Here is a 24,071-nt window from a genome sequence, read left to right as displayed (position 1 = left end):
CTCTCTCCATTTCTCTCTGTCCTATCCAACAACGACGACAACAATAATCACTACAATAAAACAACAAGGGCAACAAAAAGGGAAAGTAAATAAATATGAAGAACAAACAAATCAATCGAGTTTTACAAATGTGACAAACACGCATGGGAACTTTTGTGTCTCTGACCAGCAATCTTTCTCCGGACTACTCCACATGGCTGTGTTAAGTCTCCAGCTTGAAGACTGAAATTCTTAGCATTTAACAACGCTCCAACGCAACATCTAAACGTCAAGGTAGGCTTCAAGACGCTAACTCTGCAGACCACAAACCCAGTCAACATCCCGAAGAGCACTTGCACACTCACTTGGGTCAGCAAGCAGCCTTTGAAGTCACGCGACGCCGCACCTGACTGGTGCACGTGCTTGTCAGTCACTCGGCGAGGGTGGGGCCTCAAGAATCTCCCTTCTCGCGGTCGAAAGGAGTCGCGGTTGTTGGACGTCATCATCGAGCGCGAACGCGAAAGAAGGGAGGGGGTGGTCGTGTGCGGGGGAGCTAGGTGGTGGCTGGGGGGCAGCCTGCGAAGGTGTCATGGCTGCTGCCGCCGAACTGAATGTCTCGGACATCGGCGGCAGGGTTCCCGAGCGGAACTGCAGCCCGAATCCCTCTCAAGAGGTGCTCTGCGACATCTTTCGCTCGGTGCACACGCTGACTGCACGGGTGAGTGGGGGGCGGTGGGAGGAGGGGGCGTGAGAACCCCCCGACCCTCCCCGCGCGCCGAGCCTCGGGCGAAGGCGGGGGGCGGCCTAAGGCCGGTGGGTGCGGGCCCGGCGGCGGGGGAACCCGGCTCCGGCCTCCAGCCCGCGGAGTGGGGGTGATCGTGAGCTCGGGCTTAGTCCCTGGACCCGTTGAGAGCTCGGTTTCCTCCCAGTGTCCCTGTTAACCCTCCCCGAGAATGAGTGAGGCTTGTGTGAGGAAAGATCCTTGCTCACCAGAGCAACAGACTTGGAAGGAAATGAACGCAGAAAAGCTTCTGGGGGGACTGGGAATCTCCTGCCGCTGGGGATCCCTTTCTCGTTTGTTCGTGCGTGCATGCATGCATTCATTCATTCATTCATTCATTCACTCACTCATGAAATGGATAGGTCAGTCCAGCCCGAGCTGTCTGTAAAAAGCAACCTCTCTTTATTTTGGTTGATAGGCTCTTACAGGTTACTCGGTTTTGTTTATTGCATGTGTTCCCTCGGGCCGTCTTCTCTTACTTTATCAAACTAGATGGAAAATTAAGACTCGATCTCAAATATTCCCAGTATATAACTGGAAGTGTTCCCCAAGGCTGTTTGCATCTGCCATTTACACGAGTGATGGATGTAGCTGACTTAGCGGGCTGAGGAGGAGAAATGCCATGAGAACCTTGGCTGTCAAGTCGTCGTTTCGTTGGGTGATTGTCAAATGCAAAGCAAATTTTAAATGAGACACAACTTGAAAACAGGGCTGGATACTTTTTAGATAAAGAGGTATCTTCTTTCATCTCCGAATATTTTTAGCTATAGAGGTTGATGTCAGTTCTAGCACTAGTGCATATAGTAAACACAGCAGGCATTTATTTGGAAAATAATACTAACTGAAAATTGAGCGTTTACCAGATTTGTGAAAATTATTTTTAAAAAATCCTTGGTTTCTAAAGAATTCAGTATTTACCAAAAAAATTCTAATATATTTGTAGTAACATAAATTCGCAGTAACATAAACTAAGCATTCGGTTTCTTGTAATGAAACAATTAGTAATAGAATTGTCTAAAGATAGAATTTTATAACTCGGTTGTTTTGCCTTAAAGGTGTTTTTTCAGTTAATAATATTTTAGTCTTTAGACCCAAGACCTGTACTTTTTTTTTTTTTTTTTTGAAAGTTTGAGAACTGTAGTATGGCATGGACATTGAAACTAAGGTTCACTTATATTAACTTTTATATATTCTAACGACTGGAAAAAGTTTATGCTCACATGTTAATTTACAGACACTTTTATTTTTTAATGATAAGAAACGACTAAAACATTTCATTTGAGGTATTTTGCATGTAAATGTTTAAATATTCATACGGTCTATATAGGCTTATGTAGAGATGTGAATTTGACTGTTTATCACCTGTCAAAAGTGGTTAAAGTAAATGTTAGATAAGTTTATATTATCACAGTGAAGGAAAGGAGTGTCTACACAAGTGTCAAAAATAGGATTTCTCAAATGCTATTTTGATAATACTATGTATTTTGAGATACATTGTTTAAATATGAGAATGAAAGAGTTGTTACTATGTTTTTAAAATTAACTTGGAGGAAATAATTGTTTACTTTTGAAAGAAGTTTTAAAAATGTATGTAGAAATATGCTTCAATGCATTGTGTTATATTTATATTATTAGCTCTTCTCCACAGATTTTAATATCAATTATTGCCTCTTACTGGCTCATTTGCCAAACTAAAGAAACATACATTCTTACCTTATATTTCCATATTAATTTAATATTTTTGCTGAAAATTTATATTTTAATGGTTAGTATTAGTGGTAGACTAATGTATTTGTTGAGTGAGTCGTTTACATTTTACAATTTCTACACAGCAAAAACTCTTAGAAATCATAAAATCATATCACTAATTGAGAATTTGCTAACTAAGTAATTGGATGTAAACTAATTTGTGGTATTACTTTGTGTTTTTGCCCTCAAAGGCTTAATAACTTCATACAATTGAAATGAGAATAGGGAGAGAAGAATAAAATTTATTTTTGTAAGTTAATATTTCCTGTAGAAGGTTTGCTGTTTTGATGAAGAATTTTTCTGTATCACCAACTCATAAATTTGTTATAATCTACTACAGACCTCTTTGAGGACAGTGAATGTATCGTTTGCTTCTATATATAATGTCTGAGGTTTTTGTATTTATTTGTTCATATACATTAAGATTAGTGATGTAATCTTAATGTAAACTCCTCATTAGTATTAATGAATCTCTCTGCCTGAGCAGCCCACACAAACCTCCCGATGTTGTTGTATTTGTCTGAAGTCAAATTACATGTCTTCTGTCCTATGTTCAAAGGGTGGTACCTTTCTATCATAGAGTATTCATTTAATACATTGCCTCTTTGGGAGTAACTTTAGATTTCTTTAATATGATGATTGTTTTTGTTTGCTTTCTTAGAATCACAACTCATAACGTCTGTATTTTAATGACTATAACATTGGCCTTTATTTTGTAGCAAACATGACCTTAAGTAATTGATTTCTGAAAAAAATCATATTGTTAGCATGTATTATACTGTGTGATACATATCCTTATAGTACGCTAGAAACTCATGTCCCTACAAAAGTTTATAATGATTGACTTTTTTCATTTGAAAGACTAGAAATGGAAGCTTTCCTCTAAAAGTTGTGTTGATTTTATAAATTTTGTTTTAAATTTATATCCAGGTTCTTGGTAATTTTCTCCAATTTTATTCTAATGGGTTAGTAGCCTACATAAATTTTTTACACATAATAAACCTTCATCTTTACTAGTTAACACTGTTTAGCAAAAGGTTAAGCCACTCTATACCATCCAGACATTTATTTCACTGTTGTGGAAAACTGTTTTTCAGTTTCATATTTCTACAGCTAAATAATGGTTTAATTTTTATTTGAAGTAGAGAAATGTGTTGCGATTGAAATAGTTTAGGTCCTAGACTTTATATGAATAATCTTTGTCTTTTAATTATTATTAAAAATTGGTTGAGGTTGAAAATAAAAATCCGATTCAGAAGACATCAGAGCATAATAAATTTTAAGGATGTGAAAATTACATGCATGTATAACGAAAGGAAATATATATATATATATATATATATATATATCAGAGCTTTGCAGTTATGTGCCTTGTCTCTGCTTAATGCTCAGAGCTGGAGAAGTAGTTGGACTCTGAAAAAGGCAGCCTCATCTTGGCCACCGTCAAAAGATATTTAGATATTAAAGTATAAAAAACAAGTCTCACCTTTTGTAGCTGGTTTCAGCACTAAGATGGTCCCATTACACAGACCCAAGAATAGAATTAGAAAAAGATGTCATTCTTGTTGTATTTTTTTAATTGCACCCTTCTTGGCCTTTTAAAATGATAACTAGATAAAGCATTTCAAAATGCGTGTCACAAAAAGCTGGATAGCTTTGAGCTAGATAAGCATGTCATTCTGTCGGATTTTTATTTTTGTGACCATCTCATGTGCTACTTAATCGTGTAATTTTTGTGATGTTGCTCGCCCACCCCTTTGAAGCTTAACCTCAGAGATGATGTGGTGAAAATGACAATCGATTGGGACAAACTCCAGAGCCTCTCGGCCTTGCAGCCTGCTTTGCTCTTCAGTGCACTTGAGCAACACATTTTATATTTACAGGTAAATTTCTTGTTGCAAATGTTAACTCGATATTGAGAATAAAAAATTAATTATAATGAAATCATAAACTGGGGTAGTTAACAGTTCTATCTTCAGACTACGTTAATAGTGTTACTAAAAAAAGTTACTTCTTCCCGATTGGACCCAAATCTGTTAATTTACATAGTGATCAGGACAGTTACAGGAGTATAGCCCAAAAGGTCTCTGTGGGCATGAAGACTGAATGAATGCAATTGTATTCAATTCTAGGCTTGCACTGAAAATTCAATACAGTTCCATCTATGGTGGGTTATAATTAAGCAATAAGACGCGGCAGGTGTGTGTCATGCTATGATAATGATTCCATGCCTTGGGTGAGTTTGGAGGCCCATGGAGTGCTTTCAGTGGTTCAAGAAGTGGCATTATCCCAGCATGACACATCCTGGAGTGTCTATTGCAATTAAACAGTTTCAGCATAGTTTTTAAAAAGAAAGTAATTTTTGTGGCATTAATGTTTTCTCTTAGTAAGTAACCAGCACGGTTTTTATCTTTCTTCCTTAACGATCTGAAATAATTTGTATTTTTTTATATTAGAAGTCAACAATGAATTGTCATTTATAATAATATTGCTGTATTTTCTTTAATATTTCAATTCAATAAGTGAACAGTATTATGACCTTGCTGGATTTGAGTTGAACATCTCTGCAAGTATAATTGATGTAAATTTGCAGCCTGTCTTTAATCAAAGTATAAAACAAGTATCGGGAAGATAAGTAGAACTATTTGCATTGGCCAGTTTGTTGCTATTAAGCTTCTGTAAGGTTTCAGAAGAATAACACAGGAAATGATGGAAGCAGAATTGTAGGTATGACAAAAGTAATTGGAACATTGTTAAGTGTTCGTGTGTTTTGATTAATGGAGTGGAGATTAATTTTCAGCCCTCTGTTCACTGACTTTATGGGAAATTTTAAATCTCTGTTTCATGTTAAAAAATAATAGTTAACCCTAGTTTTAAGGGCAGAAGCAATGAGCTATAGAACTAAATGGGGGCCTAATTAAGCGTGGGGATAAGTATAATTTACATGATACATGATAGCTTTCCCTCATTTCATACAGTGATAGGCATCTGCCTCTTTTCATCTGGGTCTTGATATTTTTTTTTTTCCTTGTTCTTTAAAGCCAAATTTTAATTTCATGACCCAAGAAGCTATCTTGCCATGTCAAGGAAAGCCTGAGTGTTCACTCAGCATAACACCTATATATTTCATGTCTGTGTTCTCTCATTCACTTTGGCCAACCGCAGTTTCAAGTGGAGAATCTCCAGTGATATAGTGATAATGCAGGGCTTTGCAGAGAGAGAGCAGTGGCTCTCATGTTAAGGGGGAAAAATACTAAGCCTTAGTGTTCTGAGGAGGCATTTGAATGACATGTTAATTAAGTGGTATTGGTGCCAGTGGCTGAGGCTTTGATTTGGCACAAAATAAAAGATGAGTGGCAGAATTATTCCTTGAAAGGAAAATTTAAATTTCCTCAGGTTTTATTTCTAAAAAAAGAGAAAAGAAAAAACAAACCATCAGATTTATAGCATATAGTACATATAGTAAGAGTCACATTATAGAGAGCAGCAACTACACATGGTCAGTTCTGTGTTTTGTAATATGCCAATGTGTCCAGATTTAAGGGCCTATTTTAAAGATTACATTTATTTAGCAGAAACTGATATGAATATGTTAAACTGTAATTAATTTTGATCAGTTGGAACCTCAACAGATGAAACTGTGTTCTTTTCAGCCTTTTTTAGCAAAACTTCAACCTCTGGTTAAAGAGGAGGATGTAACTGTTGTTGAAGAGACAGGACAAACAGAAACAGGGAACAAAAATGAAGTAAACGTCGAATCTCCCACCGGTGACCTACAAGAGGAAGAAAATCACAAAGATTGTGATTTAGGGGATGTGAAAAAAACACAGATCCATTTTGATCCAGAAGTAGTTCAGATAAAAGCTGGAAAAGCAGAAGTAAGTGTGGTTGTTTGTGTGTGTGTGTGTGTGTGTGTGTGTGTGTGTATTATTTTTAAATCCCTGGACTACGTTGCTAAAACTTGTATAATTGCTATTTTTAGATTGACAGACGAATATCTGCATTTATTGAAAGAAAGCAAGCTGAAATCAATGAAAACAACGTCAGGGAGTTTTGCAATGTTATTGATTGTAATCAAGGTAACTACCTAGAAACTGTTATTTATTTTCCTAGGGTTTTAAGAATAGTTTCTACAGTTGCTGTGATCTTTCCTTTGTTTTTATTTTTAATGAGTACTATTAACACAATTTATTTCACAGGTTTATTCAGAAATGAAGGCAAATTTCCTTCTATTTAATATTACAAAAATGATTTTCATTTTAGCCACACAAATAACAAATAGTTGCTAACATGAAAGTCTAATACTTATCACAGGTGGAAAGACTTTTAAAGTTTCTTTGGGAAACAAAAATGAAATGCAGTGTCAGGGTTACTTGTTCTTGCCAGTAAGAAGGAACTCAGTTATATGAATTTCTAGTCCATAAATAAGAAATTATGATGACAGTATGTAAAGTGAGTTTCGTAAAGTTAATAGTCCTCAAGAGGGAGCAGTTTTCTCATTACTCCTGAACTGTTTGAAATATTCATGTCACGATACAACCAGTTTGTCAAGAAGACTTCGAAGTCTTTTCCTTTCTCTCGTAGTGCATATATTTGCTGGTGTTTTCATCAGATTCTCCTTCCCCTCTCCTCTTGATGCTTTAGTATTGAACATATTTACAGGTCTGCGATATGCTGCAGAGTACAAAACATTGTAGAGCACTAGCATAGATCACACTTGGACACCACAGTGATAATCAGAACAAGGAGTCAGAAAACTAAGGAGAAGAGTTCACAATTGGAATGAACATTATTCTTGTTGCCTCTAATATCACTTTGCTAATTATTGTGAACATAGAATTGTCAGAAGAACCTAGAATTGACTCAGTACATTGACACCCTAAGCCCAGCATTTTCTATGATTAACCCTATGCATATCTATCTCTAGATATGATAAATTTTCCTGTTGGCTTTTCAGAACAGGTGTACAGTGGCAAAACCTCAGGAAGTATAGTCCAACAAGCAACCCATGAGAAAGAGTTTGTGGAAAGAGCAAGGACATGTGTCACTAATGTTCTTCCTCTGTTCTCCCTGCTTACTCTATTCTTATAAACCAACAGGGGATAGAAATTGACAAGAATTGAAATGCTCAGCAGGATTCCATGGCCCATTCAGTCCCTTGCTGGCTCAAAACAGTGCTAGCAAGAATCGCTGTGGAGAGTGACTAGCACTTACACATTCACTGTCTTCACACCATGCTGAATTTCTCACTGATGGGCGCGCCAATCTATATATATATATGGAATATATAGCTCTGGGATGGATTATAACTTTCTCTTTTTAACCCTAAACCCTATGAAGTAGGAGAGAGAACGGAGAAAGGTTGACTCTCTAGACATTTCAAGGTGTCTCAGGAAAAGAGAAAAAGACTGTTTACTCTCTCTGTGTGTATGTTTGTGTGTGATGGTGTTAAGTGAATTTGGAATTTTAGTTAAATAGTTTGATTTGTCAGAAAAACTGTTGAGAAATTTGGAACTAAAATGTAAATATAGTATGTATCAAATATATTTGAAATGTTTGTATATTAGCAATGATCAATTTTCCCTCTTGCTGTGTAATTTATTTATTGCTACTTTAAAAGAAACTGTTGTGGTATATTCAGGAAAAAATGCAAATTTCACACTTCTTTTGTGAAACTACATTTTTCAAAAAGGCAGACTAGAAAAAGACTTTTATGATTAGGGTGTTTTAAAGTGAGACTTGGAAATCTAGGTAATTTGAAGGAGGTATGTATATTCTTGAGGTTTCAAGGTCTTTTGTCTAAAATTTAAGTGTATTAAACGTATAGACCTTTTATTAGATGTTAACTAATTTGATCAATAATATTAAAAATGCTATATTCTAAAAAATGATTAAGTTCTTATTCCTGTGATGAAAAAAAGCAAATGTCTTTTTGGCTTAGATTATTTTCTACAATGGAATGATTTTTTTTCTAGGAATATTGATTTTCATTAGAAAATCATACTAAATTATGTCACAGTTGAGGATTTTCTCTCTATATCTGGAAATTAGATAAAAATATTAATGAAACTTGGATTGGATGTGGTGTATTTCACCAAAGCAAAGGACTCTGGGGAGGGAGAATTGGCAGAAAACTTTGGGGACCTATTACATAGTGAAACTGTTTGCATATGTCAGTGATTGCACTGCAATTAACCCTTTCACTAAAAAAAAAAAATAATAAAAATATATTTGTCTGATAAAAGTTAAAGGGTAAAGAAGGTCACTAAATGTTACTATATATATTTTTAAATTTTTTTATCATTTTATGGGGCTTAATCGTTTACAGTACAGTTGACACCTGGGTAGTGTCTCATCTTCCCGTGATAGTGTCCGCAGAACACTTGTTACCATCTTGGTTCCTTGCCCGCCATCACGCAGTGCCTCTCCACCACCTCCCTTCTCTTTTTCCCAGAGTCTTTTGCTCTGGTGCAACATACCACCCCAGTCCCAAGTTTCACTCTGTATTTTTTCCTTTCTGTCCTTGTTTTTTTTTTTTAAGTTCTGTTTGTGAGATCATCCATTATTTGTTCTTTTTTTTTTTTTTTTGGCTTACATATGATAACAGTTTACTTTTGAACTGATATTCTCTTCTATAAGTAATATGTTAATATGTATTTTTGGGAAATTACAAATATCCACTTGAAAATAGAATATTTTTAAATTTATACTCATATCATCCTCTTTAGAAAATAGTTGTGCACGGACTGATGCTGTTTTTACCCCTTACCCTGGATTTAAAAGTCATGTGAAAGGTCAGTACTCATTACATTTCTTCCTTGTATCAAAATGTTATTCTATTGAATAGATTACAAGTAAATAGAAGTTATCATGTATCTAAATTTTGCTTATTTTAAAACAAAAAACCTTGCCTCCCACTGGGGTTTGTGACTGGAAAGGAAATAAAGTAGTGTAAAGGAGGCAGAATTTCTGATTTTAAAATGTAAATTTACACAGCCTCAGAAGTGTCTTCTCTTAGTGTCTAGAGTTGTGAATACGTATGGGCCACAGACAAGACCTGAAGGAATTCAAGGGTCAGGCCATAAACCCAACACCATGCTCCGAGACTGTGGGAATCAGGCTGTAGAAGAACGGCTACAAAACATTGAAGCTCACTTGCGATTGCAAACAGGTAAGCATGCAGAGTGCCAGGCAGTGCCCCGTAACCTCTTATCCATGGTTAAAGAAACCCCAGGTCATTTAGCACTAAAGTTTTCTTGGCAGTCTACCATGTACAAAATCATAAGCTTGCTACAAAAATGAACAAAACAGCGTCTCCGCTGTCAAGGAATTTACAGTTCATTTATGTATGCTTTTCTTCCTCTAGCACTTCTCACCAACTGAGAGAGTGTCAATAGAATGAGACTACGTTTCAAATAGACCCTGACATTCTATTTCTTATAGTCAGAGCTGCAAAACAGGGTTGTCTTTTGCCTGCTATCAGTTTCATAACTTCCCCAGGACTGCCTCATTCTTATTATCACTGTGCTAGGCAGATTGTTGATAAATTGGCTGATCCTCAAGAACCTCTCAGCGAGGATAACAATATAAATAAGTAAATGTCATAGTGAAGGTACACTAAGATTTCCTGAATAAGTGACAGTCACTTTGAAAGTGTTAATGCAGATGTCAACCTAATATTTAGCAGTACCTCTGTGTTGGGCTGGTGCTGTTATTTGATCAATTAAATGAAGTTCAAGAGAGTTCAAGCAATATGCTTAGGAGAACAAGTGACCATGAGATATCAAACTCAGATCTTAACTGGCTTTCCTGGTCTGAGACTCCCTCTGCAATGGTCACGAGATAGTTGTTTTTTTCTAAATATCTCTCAGATTTACCCACTTCTCTTTGCTTCCTCAGCTCCTGTTGTATTCTTTGAACTGATGGAAAGATATAACTGGTTGATTTGTTTCTAGCCTTCATCATTACACCATTCTCTACTTTGTAGCCAGATTGCTTTTTCTATAGCTCAGAGCTGATCTTGCAACTCCTGAGCTTAAAATCTTTTAATAGCTTTCTATTATCCTTATATGTGAACCAAATTTGGTAGATAGTTGTTCATTCCACAGTTAGGCTTTAAGTTCCTACTGCAAGCCTGATACTGTTATAGAAATTTAGAATATGTGTGAACAAAAATTCTAGTACATAAATTATGTGTTACCCTGCTCTCCATTATAGCACCTATTACAGTTCTGCTTCTCTAATACATGTCTCTTCTGCTAGATGGTAATAGTTGTGAGAGTGCCTTGTCATATACAATGCCTAGCCCAAAAAGGGACTTATTTACATCTTAATTGAATGATTGGTTGCTCATTTCACCTTTTCAAATATGGGAAAAGTACAGTAGGGACACAAAGTGTTTGATTCTCACTGGAGGTCAATGGATAGTATCCCTGATGGAGTGACATTTCTCCCCTTGAAGGGTCAGTAGAAATTTTTCAGCAGGAAGCAATAAAGCTCTCCGGAGAAAGAAGTAGCACCTGCGGTAAGGCACATAAATGCAAAGTTTGGGTCAAAGATTTCTGCATCCAGAAGGCCACGGATGTTTTCCTTCCTGGGTGGAGGCAGAAGGAAATAAGTGGCTGAAGAAAATTTTTAGCATAAGAGATTAGTATTAAGAATCAGTCCCATCCTTCAGAACTAGATGCATTTAAAATGTAAATGTATAAAACTGCTGGCGGATAATTATTAAATCTAGCAGTACTAAGTAGCTAATTTTGGAAAATACCTGCTGAGTGTACAGTCCATGTCAAACACTAGTTTAGAGACAAGGGATCCTGAAATAATGTGCTCAAAGTCTCTGGCTTCTAGGGTATTACAATCTGTCTGGGAGAAGACAAGTTACTGTGAGGTAGAATGTTAAAGGAACTGTAATGGAAGGTGATGGCAGCAGAAGGAACTCAAAGAGACTCAGGTAACGCTTCATTGACCCGGTGAAGTTTGAACTGGCTCTTAAAAGGGAAGCATAAGACATCTGAGATAAAAGGAACAGGAGTTTAAGCCAAATGAATCATTTATTCTTTTTACCTTTTCAGACCTAGAACAACCAAGATCCTAAGATAAAAATCAGATTCTCAAAAGAAAAAAAAGGAAACATTTCTAGAGTTTTTATATTTAACAAGTTGATACTTTTGATATGAAAATTTGCCCATATTCTTTACTTGCATAATGATTGTTTAATCATGTATTCATTTAGTCAGTAAATATTGAGCACCTGATTAGTCAACGAATTGATGCTCCTAGGTTTGTGCAGTGCTCAAGCTGTTACACAGTCACACCCAGTGAACAAAACATACAATTCTGCCCTCTTTTTTCTTACACTGGAGTGAAGAAACAGTGGTACAATGCACAGATACACAGGATATCTGGTGCTACTAATGGTTTGGATAAGAAAAGAAGGAATGCCTGCCAGTAGGGAGTGTTGAGTAAAGGAGGGTGGCAGGACTAGTCTTTTTAAAGGATGGTAGAGAAGAACACGTTGATAAAGTAACTTTCTTTTTTGCAAAGTCTGAAAGTTGGTGTGAACAAGCCTGTGAATATAGACTCGAGATAACCACAAGTTCTAAAGTTGCGAGGGTACTTGGCCTAGGTGAAAAACAGAAAAGCAGGAATCAAATAAGTAGAAGGGTATCAGAATGAATGTCTGAATTGTGTAGGACCTTGAAGACTATTGTAAATGCTCTGAGTTTTAGGCTGAGAGTGATATAAAAATATGAGGAGACTATCAGCACAAGATACTGCACAGTCCAGTTTACATTTTCAGAGGAGGCTCTTTGGATGACTTGTTAAGAACATACTCGCGGGCAGGGGTGTGTGGGGGGGAGACAGCATAATGGTTATGCAAACAGACTCTCATGCCTGAGGCTCCTAAATCCCAGGTTCAATCCCCCCGCCCCACCACCACCACCATAAACCAGAGCTGAGCAGTGCTCTGTTGTTTCTCTCTGTGTTTGTGTCTCTCTCTCTCTGCATCTCTCTCAAAAACAAAAAATAATTAAATAAAAGAATATACTCGCTTGATGGGAGGGCTCTGGAGGTTGTGATAATCCAGAGAGAAAAGGTATTGGTTTGGATTAGAATGATTTCTTTGGAGATGCTGAGAAATGATAGGGTTTTAAATACAGTCACAAGCTTGAAATGTCTGCGGAAGCTAATTTGCCATCACCCTTAATCAATAGCCCAGAAAACTTGTTAGTTAAGGATCACGGTTGAGGCTGGTGTAATAGCTCACTTGGCTACTGTACTTCTTTGCCATGTGTGCAGCCTGGGTTCCAGTCAGGCCCCCACTGCATTGGAGAGAGCTTCAGCGCTGTGGCCTCTCTCTCTCTCTCTCTCTCTCTCCCTCTCTCTCTCCCCTCCCTCCGTCTCTTAAAAAAAAAAAATTATGGTGTTAAAAAAGACCCCTCCCCATATTAATTTAGATTAAAGAAGAGAAATGATGACATGTAGAGAAAAATACAAATTGATGTTACACATTGTAACCTGTGAATGGAATTGCCAGTTGTCATTTTTCATCCTAAATAACTGTCAAAGTCTATCAAGAAGTGCAGTTTGTTCACTACAGTGGCTATTTAATCTTGTAACATGAATGTAAAAACAATTTTTAGCAATACAGGAAGCATAAATCAGACTTCAGAAGAGATGTAGTGTAGTATATCCCATAATATAAAAATGAGCGTGTTAGCTAGGGATTTCATTCATCCTATTTTACTTTTATTTTCTTATATTTTTTCTCATTCTATTGCTTAAGTGTCTTTGCATCATATTTTAGGCAATAATAATAGTAAGAAAAAATGTTCAGTAGTTTCTCAGAATTTTGTTTAATATATTTAGGTGGTCCGGTGCCAAGAGACATTTACCAGAGAATTAAAAAACTTGAGGATAAAATTCTTGAATTGGAAGGCATCTCTCCTGAATATTTTCAATCTGTAGTAAGTATAAATGCCCTTAAATAATATTATTTTATTTTGTGATTTTTCATTATGTAAAAATTAACTCACTGATCTGCTATAAGTTAAATAGTTTTAATCATTCAAAAGTAGAATAACAGCTCTACATCGTGGGTTACCTAGTTTAAAAAAGAATGTGAATACTATATAGCAGACTTGTAGTTTGTTTTGTTTTATCAGGTCACTTCTACTGCCACATCGTGCAAGTTCTCACACTTAGGCCATGCCTAGTAAATCAGCCTGGATAGTAGTCAGGCCTGTCACTCTGAACTCGTTATCTGATAAAACATAGAGTTGCGGTGGGGCCATACTCTATCCGTTATCCCTTCTGTCTCTTTAATCCCTTACTTTCCAAAGACATCATCTCCCCAGCCAGCCCAAGTGTTTACATTTCTCTCCCATATACTCAACCAACTAACACACCTTAGTCTACCACTATCTTTTTCCTTATCTTAGCCACCAGACTTCTTGGAATATGAATCTTTATTTTGTCTAACTCCAATCTAGCATTTACCTATTCATTCATTCATTCTTAGCCCTTTTCCCAAGAACATTAAGAAAAAGTATTGTGCTGATGTTTCTTGTCACACCATTTTATTTTAAACAAGTAACCCCGAACTCATTGTGTTATTTTCCTCAGTGTTCTGGAGGTGATTATCCGTAACACCTGCCTTGTCTGACTCTTGGTTTTATTGTTTTATAAAGAATATAAAAGTAAACAAATTTTTCAGTTTACTGAAAATTTTTAGTAAATCTCTGGTTTCTGAAAAATCATAGAAAACACAAATCATTGTAAGTCATTAGTGAAAGTATATTTAAAATTATTTTAGATATAGTAACAATGTTTTCCAGAGTTTTACTATGGGTATAAGACTGAGGCATAGGAAAGAAATATTTTGGGGCCAAGCAGTGGTGCACATAGCAGAGTGCACATACTGCTGTGCACAAGGACCCAGGTTCTAGCCCCTGGTCCCCATATACAGGGAGAAGCTTCATGAGTGGTGAATCAGGTCTGCAGGTGTCTCTCCCTCTCTCCCTCTCTCCCTCTCTCCCTCTCTCCCTCTTCCTTTCCTCTTGATTTCTGGCTGTCTCTATCCAATAAATAAAGATAATAAAAAAAAGATTTAAAAAAAATTATTTCCACATGAAGAAAGCAGAGCACATAACAAACTGAGCAACAAATCCTAAGTATCAAATTTAGAGAAATCATTTTGATGACTACTTTCCTCTAGTAAAAGATGAAGTCTATTAGAATGGAGCTAAGGAGGAGGTGCACCTGCTTAGAGTGAGCAAGGACCTAGGTTTAAGCCCCCAGTGCCCACCTTGAGAAAAGCTTGACAAGTGGTGAAGCAGTGTTGCAGGTGTATCTGTCTCTCCCTCAAAACTTAAAAAAACAAAACAAACAAGCAAAAAAAAAAAAAAAAATTAAAGCTAAGATTAAATGAGATACCAGTCAAGCACTTAATACATTGCCTAACTCATGGTAAAAACTTTGTTTCTGAAACTAAATAAATTAATATTTACCAATGTGGAATGACTGTATAAAAGTGAGTGGCATAGTTTCTTTGATCTTCAATTATCTAAACTTAGAATTTTCTGGTTATATATGCATAGTTAGAAAAATCTGTGTTCAGGATTATTTTTTGAATGTATCTTCCTAAAAAAATCTTATAAAGATTTTTATACCTTTTCCCCTCAACTATCTACAGTAAGTTTCTCCCATTCAAGCTGCCTTTATCAAGTAATCTAAAGGAAAAATCACTTTCCTAATTTACTTTCATGCCTTGAGCCTCTAATTCTTGTTACCAGTAGGACTGATCTGACAGAGTAGGGCAATTGTATTAGGTGCTCTGGCATACCTTGCCCTACCACTTTTATGTCCCATTTAAGACATTTTTCTAATGGAAATATTAGAATTTAGAGGTATATTAACTATATATGTGGTAGAGCGTGTATGTATATATGTTAAAGAGCCAGATAATGTCATTTGTAAACGACCCTCAGTGTTCTGTCCATAAATTTAATGTATGTTCTGTCCAGGGGCTGGGGGACCCACTGAAAGCATTTGACCAGAATGAATGACTTGCAAAAGTGGTATTTTTTTTCTTCCAGGGTTATCACTGGGACTGGATGCCTGCACTACAAATCCAGTGTTCCTGGAGGCCATTTTACCCATTTTTGTTGCTCTTGTTGTTATTGTTGAATAAGACAGAGGGGGAGAGAGCGATAGACACCTGCAGACCTGCTTCACTGCTTGTAAAGTGACACCTGCAGGTGGGGAGCCGGGGGCTCCAACCGGGATCCTTAAAGTTTTTTCTATTACTATTCTGAGAGAGAAATGAAAAACAATAACAGAAATAATAAATATAATAAAAATGGAGGGACAAAAATAATAACACTATTACACTAGATGAAATGTGGAGTGAGCTCACTGTTGTAATGTGTAAATGAGCGCCGTGAAGATTAATATACGTGACAGTAGGAAGTAAAAGTTGACAAACATTGCTCTTGGGTGTGGAAAGAGATATACAGCCAGGGTGAATGTAGTTCTGGGTCAGGGGAGAAATACTGCCCCTGATAGAAGTAAAGTCTAAGGGGACAGGTGGCGGCACCCCTGGGCGGGCACACGCCTTACAGTGCGCAAGGACTGGGATTCAGGATCCCCACCTGTGGGGGGGGGGGGGAGAGGGGGCTTCGTACCAGTAATGCAGGTGTCTCTCTACCTCTTTTTCAGTTTCTCTTGTCCATATCTGAAATAAATAAATATATTTTAAAAAATAAAAAGAAAGAGGTTTAGAAAGTGAAGGAAAAAGTGAAACCTGGAGAAGAAAATCATTGCAGTTTGTTCGGATGGAGGTGACCAGTAAGCTTTCCCAGGTATACGACTTACACATGAGACAATTAGGAAAGGCTTGGCAGAGGAAATAGTCAAGACTGTTTGGATAAGATCGGATAAGATGACTGAGTCTCCCAGAGGCCTGAAGTTTGTGACTTGTCTAACTTCAGGAGCAGGAAGCATTATGAAAGAAAACAGAAAGTGACCTGGGTGTGTTAGGTGCTAGTAAAGGGTGGATTTTTACCTGTAATAAAACAAGAGCTTTTGGAAAGTATCCCCAAACTTCTTAAGCAGCCTTTATTTAATTAGAAGGATCATTTCTGGCTTAGTGTTAGAAGCGGCATATCCAAATTAATAGCTATAGTCAAGCACACAACCCTCAAAGATTCAAGCATTCCAATTTACTTTATCCTACACACTGTCAGTATGGAAGCCGTGTATCCAAGAGAAAGATTTCATACTCACCCTTTCTAAGTAGAACGAATGGTCAGCTCTCTACCTGACCTTAGCCATGAGAGCGGTTGAACACACAACCTACAGAGAATGTAGTGCATTTTGATCACACATACTATTCTCATGCAAGGATTACATGCTTGACAATTGCATAATTTTTAAAATATCACTTAAAAGTGTACAGAAAAGACCACATATGCAATGCAATCTTCTGTCTCCTAAAATTAAAATGGGAAGTTAAACCTAGTACATTTCTTAAGAATTGAAAAAAGTAGGTAGGATTGTCCTTCTCAACTCTAAAAAAAGATTTTAATTGAAATGTATTTAATCCAGATTCGTATGTAGATGAATTATAAACACAGGGGAGTCCACACCTTTTCATGTAATAGTTCTAAAAATATTTACAGGGGGAAGGAGGACAGGCGGTGGTGCACCTGGTTAAGTTCACACATTACAGTGCACATGGACCCAGGTTCAAGCCCCAAGTCCCCACCTGTAGGGGGAAAGCTTCATGAGTGGTGAAGCAGGGCTGCAGGTGTCTCTCTGTCTCTCTTCCTGTATGTCCTCCTCTCGACTTCTCTCTTGTCTCTATTCAATAGTAAATAAATACAAATATATTTTTTAAAATTTTACCTTCAAATATTAGAGAAAGAGAAAAGAGAAGGAAAGAAAAGGAAAGAGAAGAAAAGTATAGGGAAGAGGAAAAAAGAGACCAGTTGGTGATACACCTGGCTGAGCACACACATTACCATCTGCAAGGGTCTAGCTGCAAGCCCCTGCTCACGACATGCACCAGGAGAACCTCATGGTTTCATGAGTGTTGGATGGACACTATAATGCTATAGTGTGCTCACTCTTTCCCTCTCAGTTCTCTTTGTCTCTGTCCAATAAAATTTAAAGGGAGGGAGGAAGGAAGGGAAGGGAGGGGAAGGGGGAAGGGAAAGGAAAGGAATGGAATGGAAAGGAAAGGAAAGGAAAGGAAAGGAAAGGAAAGGAAAGGAAAGGAAAGGAAAGGAAAGGAAAGGAAAGGAAAGGAAAGGAAAGGAAAGGAAGTAAAGATACCACCCTTCATATTCAACATGGAAAGATTTGAGTATGTTAATTTAGAAATATTTAAGGGCATCAGTTAACAGACTGTTTAAAAGACAAGATCCTTACGAGTATTTCCAAAGAATGACTTTTTAAGATTTTGACTGTTTGGAAACAGTATACATGTTTCACAAATATATTTCTGCAGCCCCTTGCTCATTTTATAGCATTTGTAAATTATATGTCTACAGATCTGTTTTGCAAATTATATTTTGAACCTCTGAAGAGTAAGACCTGCATCTTACTCATTTTTGAACACAGAGATTGTAGTTAGCATGGAGAATTTGTGTGAATGAATGGTTAGGTAACTGATGGTTAACTTTTGGGGCACTTTTGAAGATGTGTCAACTTGTTTCAAAGCACTGTCAGGGAGAATCTCAGCTCTAGTTCATAATGGTAATTCCTGGTCCCAAAAGGAAGTGTTAGGAGAGGAAGGCAATATCACGCTTGCAGGACAAACACTGTGAAAATGCATAGTGGAAACTGAGTTGCAAACATGTTGGCAGACCTTGCAGGTCACAGTAACCAGTTTGCAAATTTCAGTGTCTAGGTCCCATGGCCTTTAGAAATGAGCATTGCAGAGAGACTGAAGTCAAAGTAGTTTAGGAATATGTGGCAGAGAGAACAGAATCAGGAGGGAAGAAATAGGTTAAGATACTGCTCCTGCTGAGCCCAGACCCCTTTACAAGTGTGTAAGCTCAGTGAGGAAGCTAGTTGCTAATAGGATAGCCTCCTTAACAACTGAACTTCCTTGGAACATGGGTTCTTTGGATTGTGTGTGTAGGAGAGAGAAAACCTTTTCATCAGGACAGAGGCATTGTAAATGTCGCTATAAATTACCTGTGAAGTAATTTATGATAATGGGGGAGAAAGAGTTCTAAATTATCTGTCAAGCTGTTTGTTTAGTGTGCTGTACTCTTAAGATTTCCTGATACCTTAAGATAAATTTTTTAAGCTTTTCCACAGTGTTTACACTGTATTGTGTTTGTCTTCTGCTCAGACCTAAAATACTCCCCCTCAAAGACGACACTGCTACTATGTTAAATTCATTGATCCACAGTGTTTATACTGTATTGTGTTTATCTTCTGATCAGACCTAAAATACTCCCCCTCAAAGACGACATTGCTACTATGTTAAATTCATTGATCCACTGACCCCCCATTATTAGTATGCTTGAGTATGGTCAGTGACATGGAAACTTTGAGTGTTTTATAAACTGAACTGCTAAGAGACCAAGGGGAAATACCTTTCTTTTTAATTTTAGTCAAACATATAAAACATTTCCTCTTGGGAAAGCAGACTTCACTGGGATCAAATGATCAAATGAAGACCTCACCTGCCAGAAAGCCCCACCATAAGTGCCCAGCCCAACTTGACAAAGAAATAAGCACATTTAATAAAAAGCATATTTCTCTCATATTTAAGAACTCAGATACCTAGTGGTTATTGTAACTACTGATAAAGTGTATACCTCAGTATTTTTTAACAGAATTTTCATTTGTTTTGACACCAAGGGAAATGCATACTTTCACCTCTTCTGAATTCCAGTAGTCAGAATTGGTCATGAGCAAATGCTGCTCCCAGAGCACCCAGGTTCTGTCAGATATGTATTACTAACTTATGTCGATCTACTTTTACTATTAATATTCTTGTTTATCACTCAACATACTATAGTTCTGTTAAACTAGAACATGATTAGAATTAATGAGGTCCGCATTTAAGAGACTCAGTAATGTGCCAGTGAGAATGTTTTCTGCTTCAAGTAATAGAAATCTGAACTCAAACTGGCTTAAACAGTGTAAGATTATTTTATATACAGCAAGTCCAGCTGTAGTGCAGTCTTCCGGGTTAATTGATTTAATGGCTAAATCAAGTCAAAGAATTGAGGCTCTTTTCCTACTCAGCTCCATTTAGTGTTGACTTTTTCTCCAGGCAGATATTGAGATGGTGTCCTTTCCAGTCTAGAACTGTCTCCTTTGAGGACTTTCTATTAGGAGTCAGGGATTTCTGTCCTCCCCCCGCCCCCAAGTCTTTATCCCAGTAGACGTCTTATTACTCATTGACCAAAATTGGACTCATAGCCATTCTGGTTGTTGGCACAAGACCAATAGGGTGGGATCTTCATCCCCTCACACAGGGGAGCGTATGCAGAAACTGTTTACATAACAAGCAGTTTTCACTATAGTGAGAGGGTGTGTGTGTGTGTGTGTGTGTGTGTGTGTGTGTGTGTGTGTGTGTGTGTTTTCACCCTGTGGCCTGGTATTCCAAATTCTGTTTTCCTTTCTTGCTGCTTCACCTGTTCAATATCCTGAGATGGAAAGGTTATAAAAGAGGAAATGAAGTAGAAAATCCCCGGAGTACCTTAGTAATCTTAGTAAGCTTAGAATAGCTTCCAGAATGCAAGGCAGGCGCCAGTTGCTAGTCATGTTTGGTGAGTTCATGGGCACTTTGTTTCTTCCCAGGTTCTCCATATTATACATAGTAAAAGAAAATTGCATCGTTTTTCTAAGCATTGACTGTCTGCCATTATCTTTTAATTTTATTTAGAATTTTTCTGGAAAAAGAAGAAAAGTACAGCCACCTCAGGTAAGTTACTGAATTTCCACCTGACTCCTTAAATAGTTTAACTTTATACCTTACTCTGGAATTTAGGGCTTACACACACACACACCAAACAGCAGCATAAATTACTGTATTAGAATAAGGGAAATGTTTTACCTCAAGGTCATGGAACTACAAAAGTCTCCATCAGTCAACTAAGAGTCAGTAGTGGAAGGATATGTTCCAGAATGCTGAAAATAGTAAATGGCCAAGTAATCGGGGGCTGGGCGGTGGTGCCGCAGGTTAAGTACACATGGCGCGAAGAGCAAGGACCGGCATCAGGATCCTGCACCTGCAGGGGAGTCACTTCACAAGCTGTGAAGTAGATCTGCAGATGTGTTTCTCTACCCCTTTCTGTGTTCCCCTCCTCTCTTGATTTCTGTCTGTCCTATCCAATAACAAGGACAGCAATAACAACAATAATAGTAATAACAACAACGATAAACAAAAAGGGAAAAAGCCTCCAGGAGCAGTGGATTCGTGATACAGACACCGAGTCCCAACGATAACCTTAGAGGGGAAAAAAAAAAAAGGCCAAGTAATCTAAATTTTACTCCTTTGATCAACTCAAATGAGCAACACAATCAAAAGAGAGTGTCTTGGCAAAGCCTGACTTTAGCTTACATTTGTCTACAGTAGTGCTGTGTTAGTAAAATCTTCATGAGTAGTGAGATTTTACTCATCTTTACAAGTGTTAACTGTGGCCTGGGGAACGGGTTGAGCAGTTGGGATAGAACTTGCCTGCGTTATCCCATGTAGGACCCCCAGCTCCACTTATGCCAGAGTGCTTCTCTCACCTCTTCTAACACAAATGCAGTTTTTAAAAGATTAAATGGTAACATAGAAGAGTCATTTATTTCCAGGAGAGTCATGATTCATCAGAAGAGAATATCCACTTATTTTAGGTAGTTAAGCTAATCCTTATGTTTAAATGTTTTACTACTGAGTGTGAGAGTCAGGTGGTTCAAGTTCCAGGTGCTAACATGATGCCAACTGGACTTCCCTGGGCAGAAGACCCCACCAATGTGTCCTGGAGCTCCACTTCCCCAGAGCCCTGCCCCACTAGGGAAAGAGAGAGACAGGCTGGGAGTATGGATCAACCTGTCAATGCCCATGTTCAGCGGGGAAGCAGTTACAGAAGCCAGACCTTCCACCTTCTACATCCCACAATGACCTTGGGTCCATACTCCTAGAGGGATAGAGAATAGGAAAGCTATCAGGGGAGGGGATGGGATACAGAGTTCTGGTGGTGGGAATTGTGTGGAGTTGTACCCCTCTTATCCTTTGTTTTTTGTCAGTGTTTCTTTTTCATAAATAAAAATTAAAAGAAAAAAGTTAATACTTGGGCCTTGTTACTCTGCCTTTAAATTTATGATATAATCAATACACACACATACATATAGTCAACTTAAATTTTATTCTCATAAAAAATATATACTTAACCTGAATTTTGGCTAGTTTAAATATTTTTTTTGTTGTTCATTTAGCACTGTATCAGCATTAAGATACTTCACAGTCTTATTCAGCAATTTGTACTCTTACTGTTTACAGCAGAACTACTCACTGGCTGAACTTGATGAGAAAATTAGTGCCCTCAAGCAAGCCTTGCTTAGAAAATCAAGAGAAGCAGAATCCATAGCAACTCACCACCTCCCTTGAAACACTCCTCCTTCGCTTGCTATTTTCCTTTTTTCTATGCATGACGGACTTATACTGCAATTGACTAAATGGATGTGTATTTGTCCATGCAGACTCCCTTCTGGATTCAAGATTTACTTTTATGCGAATCCAGCTTATGTCAAGCAATGTTCAAATATTCCAGTGAATTTTGAAATTGTTAATGCATTTAAAATAGCATTGTCAGAATTTATTCCCTTCTGTTTTAAAGGAGGTATTTTGGAAATTGTGAATAAGCTCATCTTTGTATGTATGTCTATATGTTTATTATAGAAGATTCATTTTGAGTAGTGATATTTAAAGGAAGTATATATTTTGTAGCATCAGTGTTAACTAGTATATTAGTTTTAAATCAGTACTTTGTATACAATAGGTATTCAGTAAAACATAAAAGTGAATGTATACATCTTTAAAGTCAACTTTAATGTAAACATCCCTCCCGTTCCCCCTTATTGACTTATGTGACTTTAAGCAAGTTATTCCGACTCTGCCTAGACTTCCTTATCTGTGAAATGAGTATGGCAGTCATAGCATTTACAGTTATCGTGATGTGCAATAATGTATGTATAGACTTTGAAACTTTCTGACCCAAGAAGCTAAGTATACAGTAAATATTTGTGGTTATTGTATAAATTGTTCTAAATAAACTATTGTCGCCTCTCCTTGTCTCTCTCTCTCTCTTTTTTTTAAACCAGGTTAGGCAGTACATGCATTTGTTACAGAAGCCAGAACTCTCATCTTCTGCACCCATAAAGAATTTTAATCCATACTTCCAGAGGGGAGGAATATTGATAGTGAGAGAGCTCTGAACTCTAATTCCATCAGACACACAGAGAAAAAAAGACATTTGGAAGTGGCAGTGGGTGTAGGTTAGACTTGAAGGGGAGGGGCGGTCAGGACTCTGGAAGAAATGGGAAATATATATGTAAAGATAGACAGATATAGAAGTAACAGCCACACCACATCTGTGACTTAGGGAGAGCTACTGCAGTTTCCAATGGAGGAAATGGAGACTTGGAACTCTGGTTGTAGGAACAGTGTAAAATGTTACTCCTGTTGTCTCATAAATTTGTAAATCAATATTAAATCACAAATTTAAAAAAAAAAAGGGTCATTTGGTTTTCTAAAAAAGAAAAAGTGTGTGTGTGTGTGTGTAGGGGAGGAGGACTTTGGAATCATTCCCAAGAAATGGATGTGGACTAAGCTGATTCTAGTATGTTTCTCCCTACAGCAAACTCACCCTTCAAGAGAGTCTTGCCTAATGTGGTCCAGAATTAAACACCTGCTTCTCAGTGTCCACTGGTTCTTATCACCATTTTCCCAGAGCAATTTCCTCTGAGTTAACTGGCATATTTTACTATCAGCATGCCAGCAATATAACGGCAACAACAAACATTTCATTTTAGAATGAGATTGACTCGGACAATGGAAAAGAAACCTAAGAAAACAGGGTCATAGACTAATCATCGTTCTCTCTCAAAACACATGCCAGAAGTTTCTTGACTCTAAATCTAACAGGTCTAAGATTTGATCATTAGAACAATTTCTTTTCTTCCATTGTTCAGTAGGCCTGCTTTCTTGAAGGTATTAGAGAAATACCCTCTCCACTTCAGTAAGAAGTGCCTGGGGCCAACATCCTTTTTACTTGCGTCATAGCTTCCAAAAGAGGCCAAGACCACACCATTTCAGTACGAGTTGGTATCGGGAATTGTTCAAGACAATCTTTCAGTAATAACTACTTTGACCTTATTATTTTAAGTGCATCACTGACCAGAAGGTTATGCCAGGAATTTTTGTTTCCTTATTTGTCAGGCTTCCTAAGGTCCATTCCTTCTGGAATTCAGATGTTCAGCTCTTATTAGACTCATTGTTTCTTAAAGGTCTTGTCTCAGAGAATAAGGGAGGAGAAAAATCACT

General features: G+C 37.4%; 1 protein-coding gene across 2 annotated transcripts; it reads left to right on the top strand.

Moving 5' to 3' along the window:
* Window positions 1–505: 505 nt before the first annotated feature.
* Window positions 506–22,816, top strand: MBIP (MAP3K12 binding inhibitory protein 1). Of its 2 annotated transcripts, none has more exons than XM_007530248.3 (9): window positions 506–697; window positions 4,273–4,392; window positions 6,163–6,387; window positions 6,492–6,588; window positions 9,238–9,303; window positions 9,528–9,680; window positions 13,382–13,479; window positions 20,424–20,462; window positions 22,029–22,816. In XM_007530248.3, the coding sequence occupies exons 1-9, from the start codon at window positions 569–571 to the stop codon at window positions 22,134–22,136; spliced, it is 1,035 nt and encodes a 344-aa protein (XP_007530310.1). In that variant the 5' UTR covers window positions 506–568; the 3' UTR covers window positions 22,137–22,816. The 2 variants fall into 2 exon arrangements, with proteins under 2 accessions (XP_007530310.1, XP_007530312.1); XM_007530250.3 differs by having other exon boundaries at window positions 512–697; window positions 22,032–22,816.
* The last annotated feature ends 1,255 nt before the right edge of the window (window positions 22,817–24,071 follow it).

This window comes from Erinaceus europaeus, chromosome 16 (assembly GCF_950295315.1).
Source record: "Erinaceus europaeus chromosome 16, mEriEur2.1, whole genome shotgun sequence".
In the NCBI taxonomy this organism is placed as follows: Eukaryota; Metazoa; Chordata; class Mammalia; order Eulipotyphla; family Erinaceidae; genus Erinaceus; species Erinaceus europaeus.
This window is presented reverse-complemented; position numbering and strand designations above follow the sequence as displayed.

Excerpts from the sequence above, each read along its gene's own strand:
- MBIP (XM_007530248.3), top strand. The coding sequence starts at position 569 with ATGGCTGCTGCCGCCGAACTGAATGTCTCGGACATCGGCGGCAGGGTT. Across the intron at positions 4,393-6,162 it reads AACACATTTTATATTTACAG|CCTTTTTTAGCAAAACTTCA; the intron begins GTAAATTTCTTG and ends TGTTCTTTTCAG. Across the intron at positions 6,589-9,237 it reads TGTTATTGATTGTAATCAAG|AAAATAGTTGTGCACGGACT; the intron begins GTAACTACCTAG and ends CATCCTCTTTAG.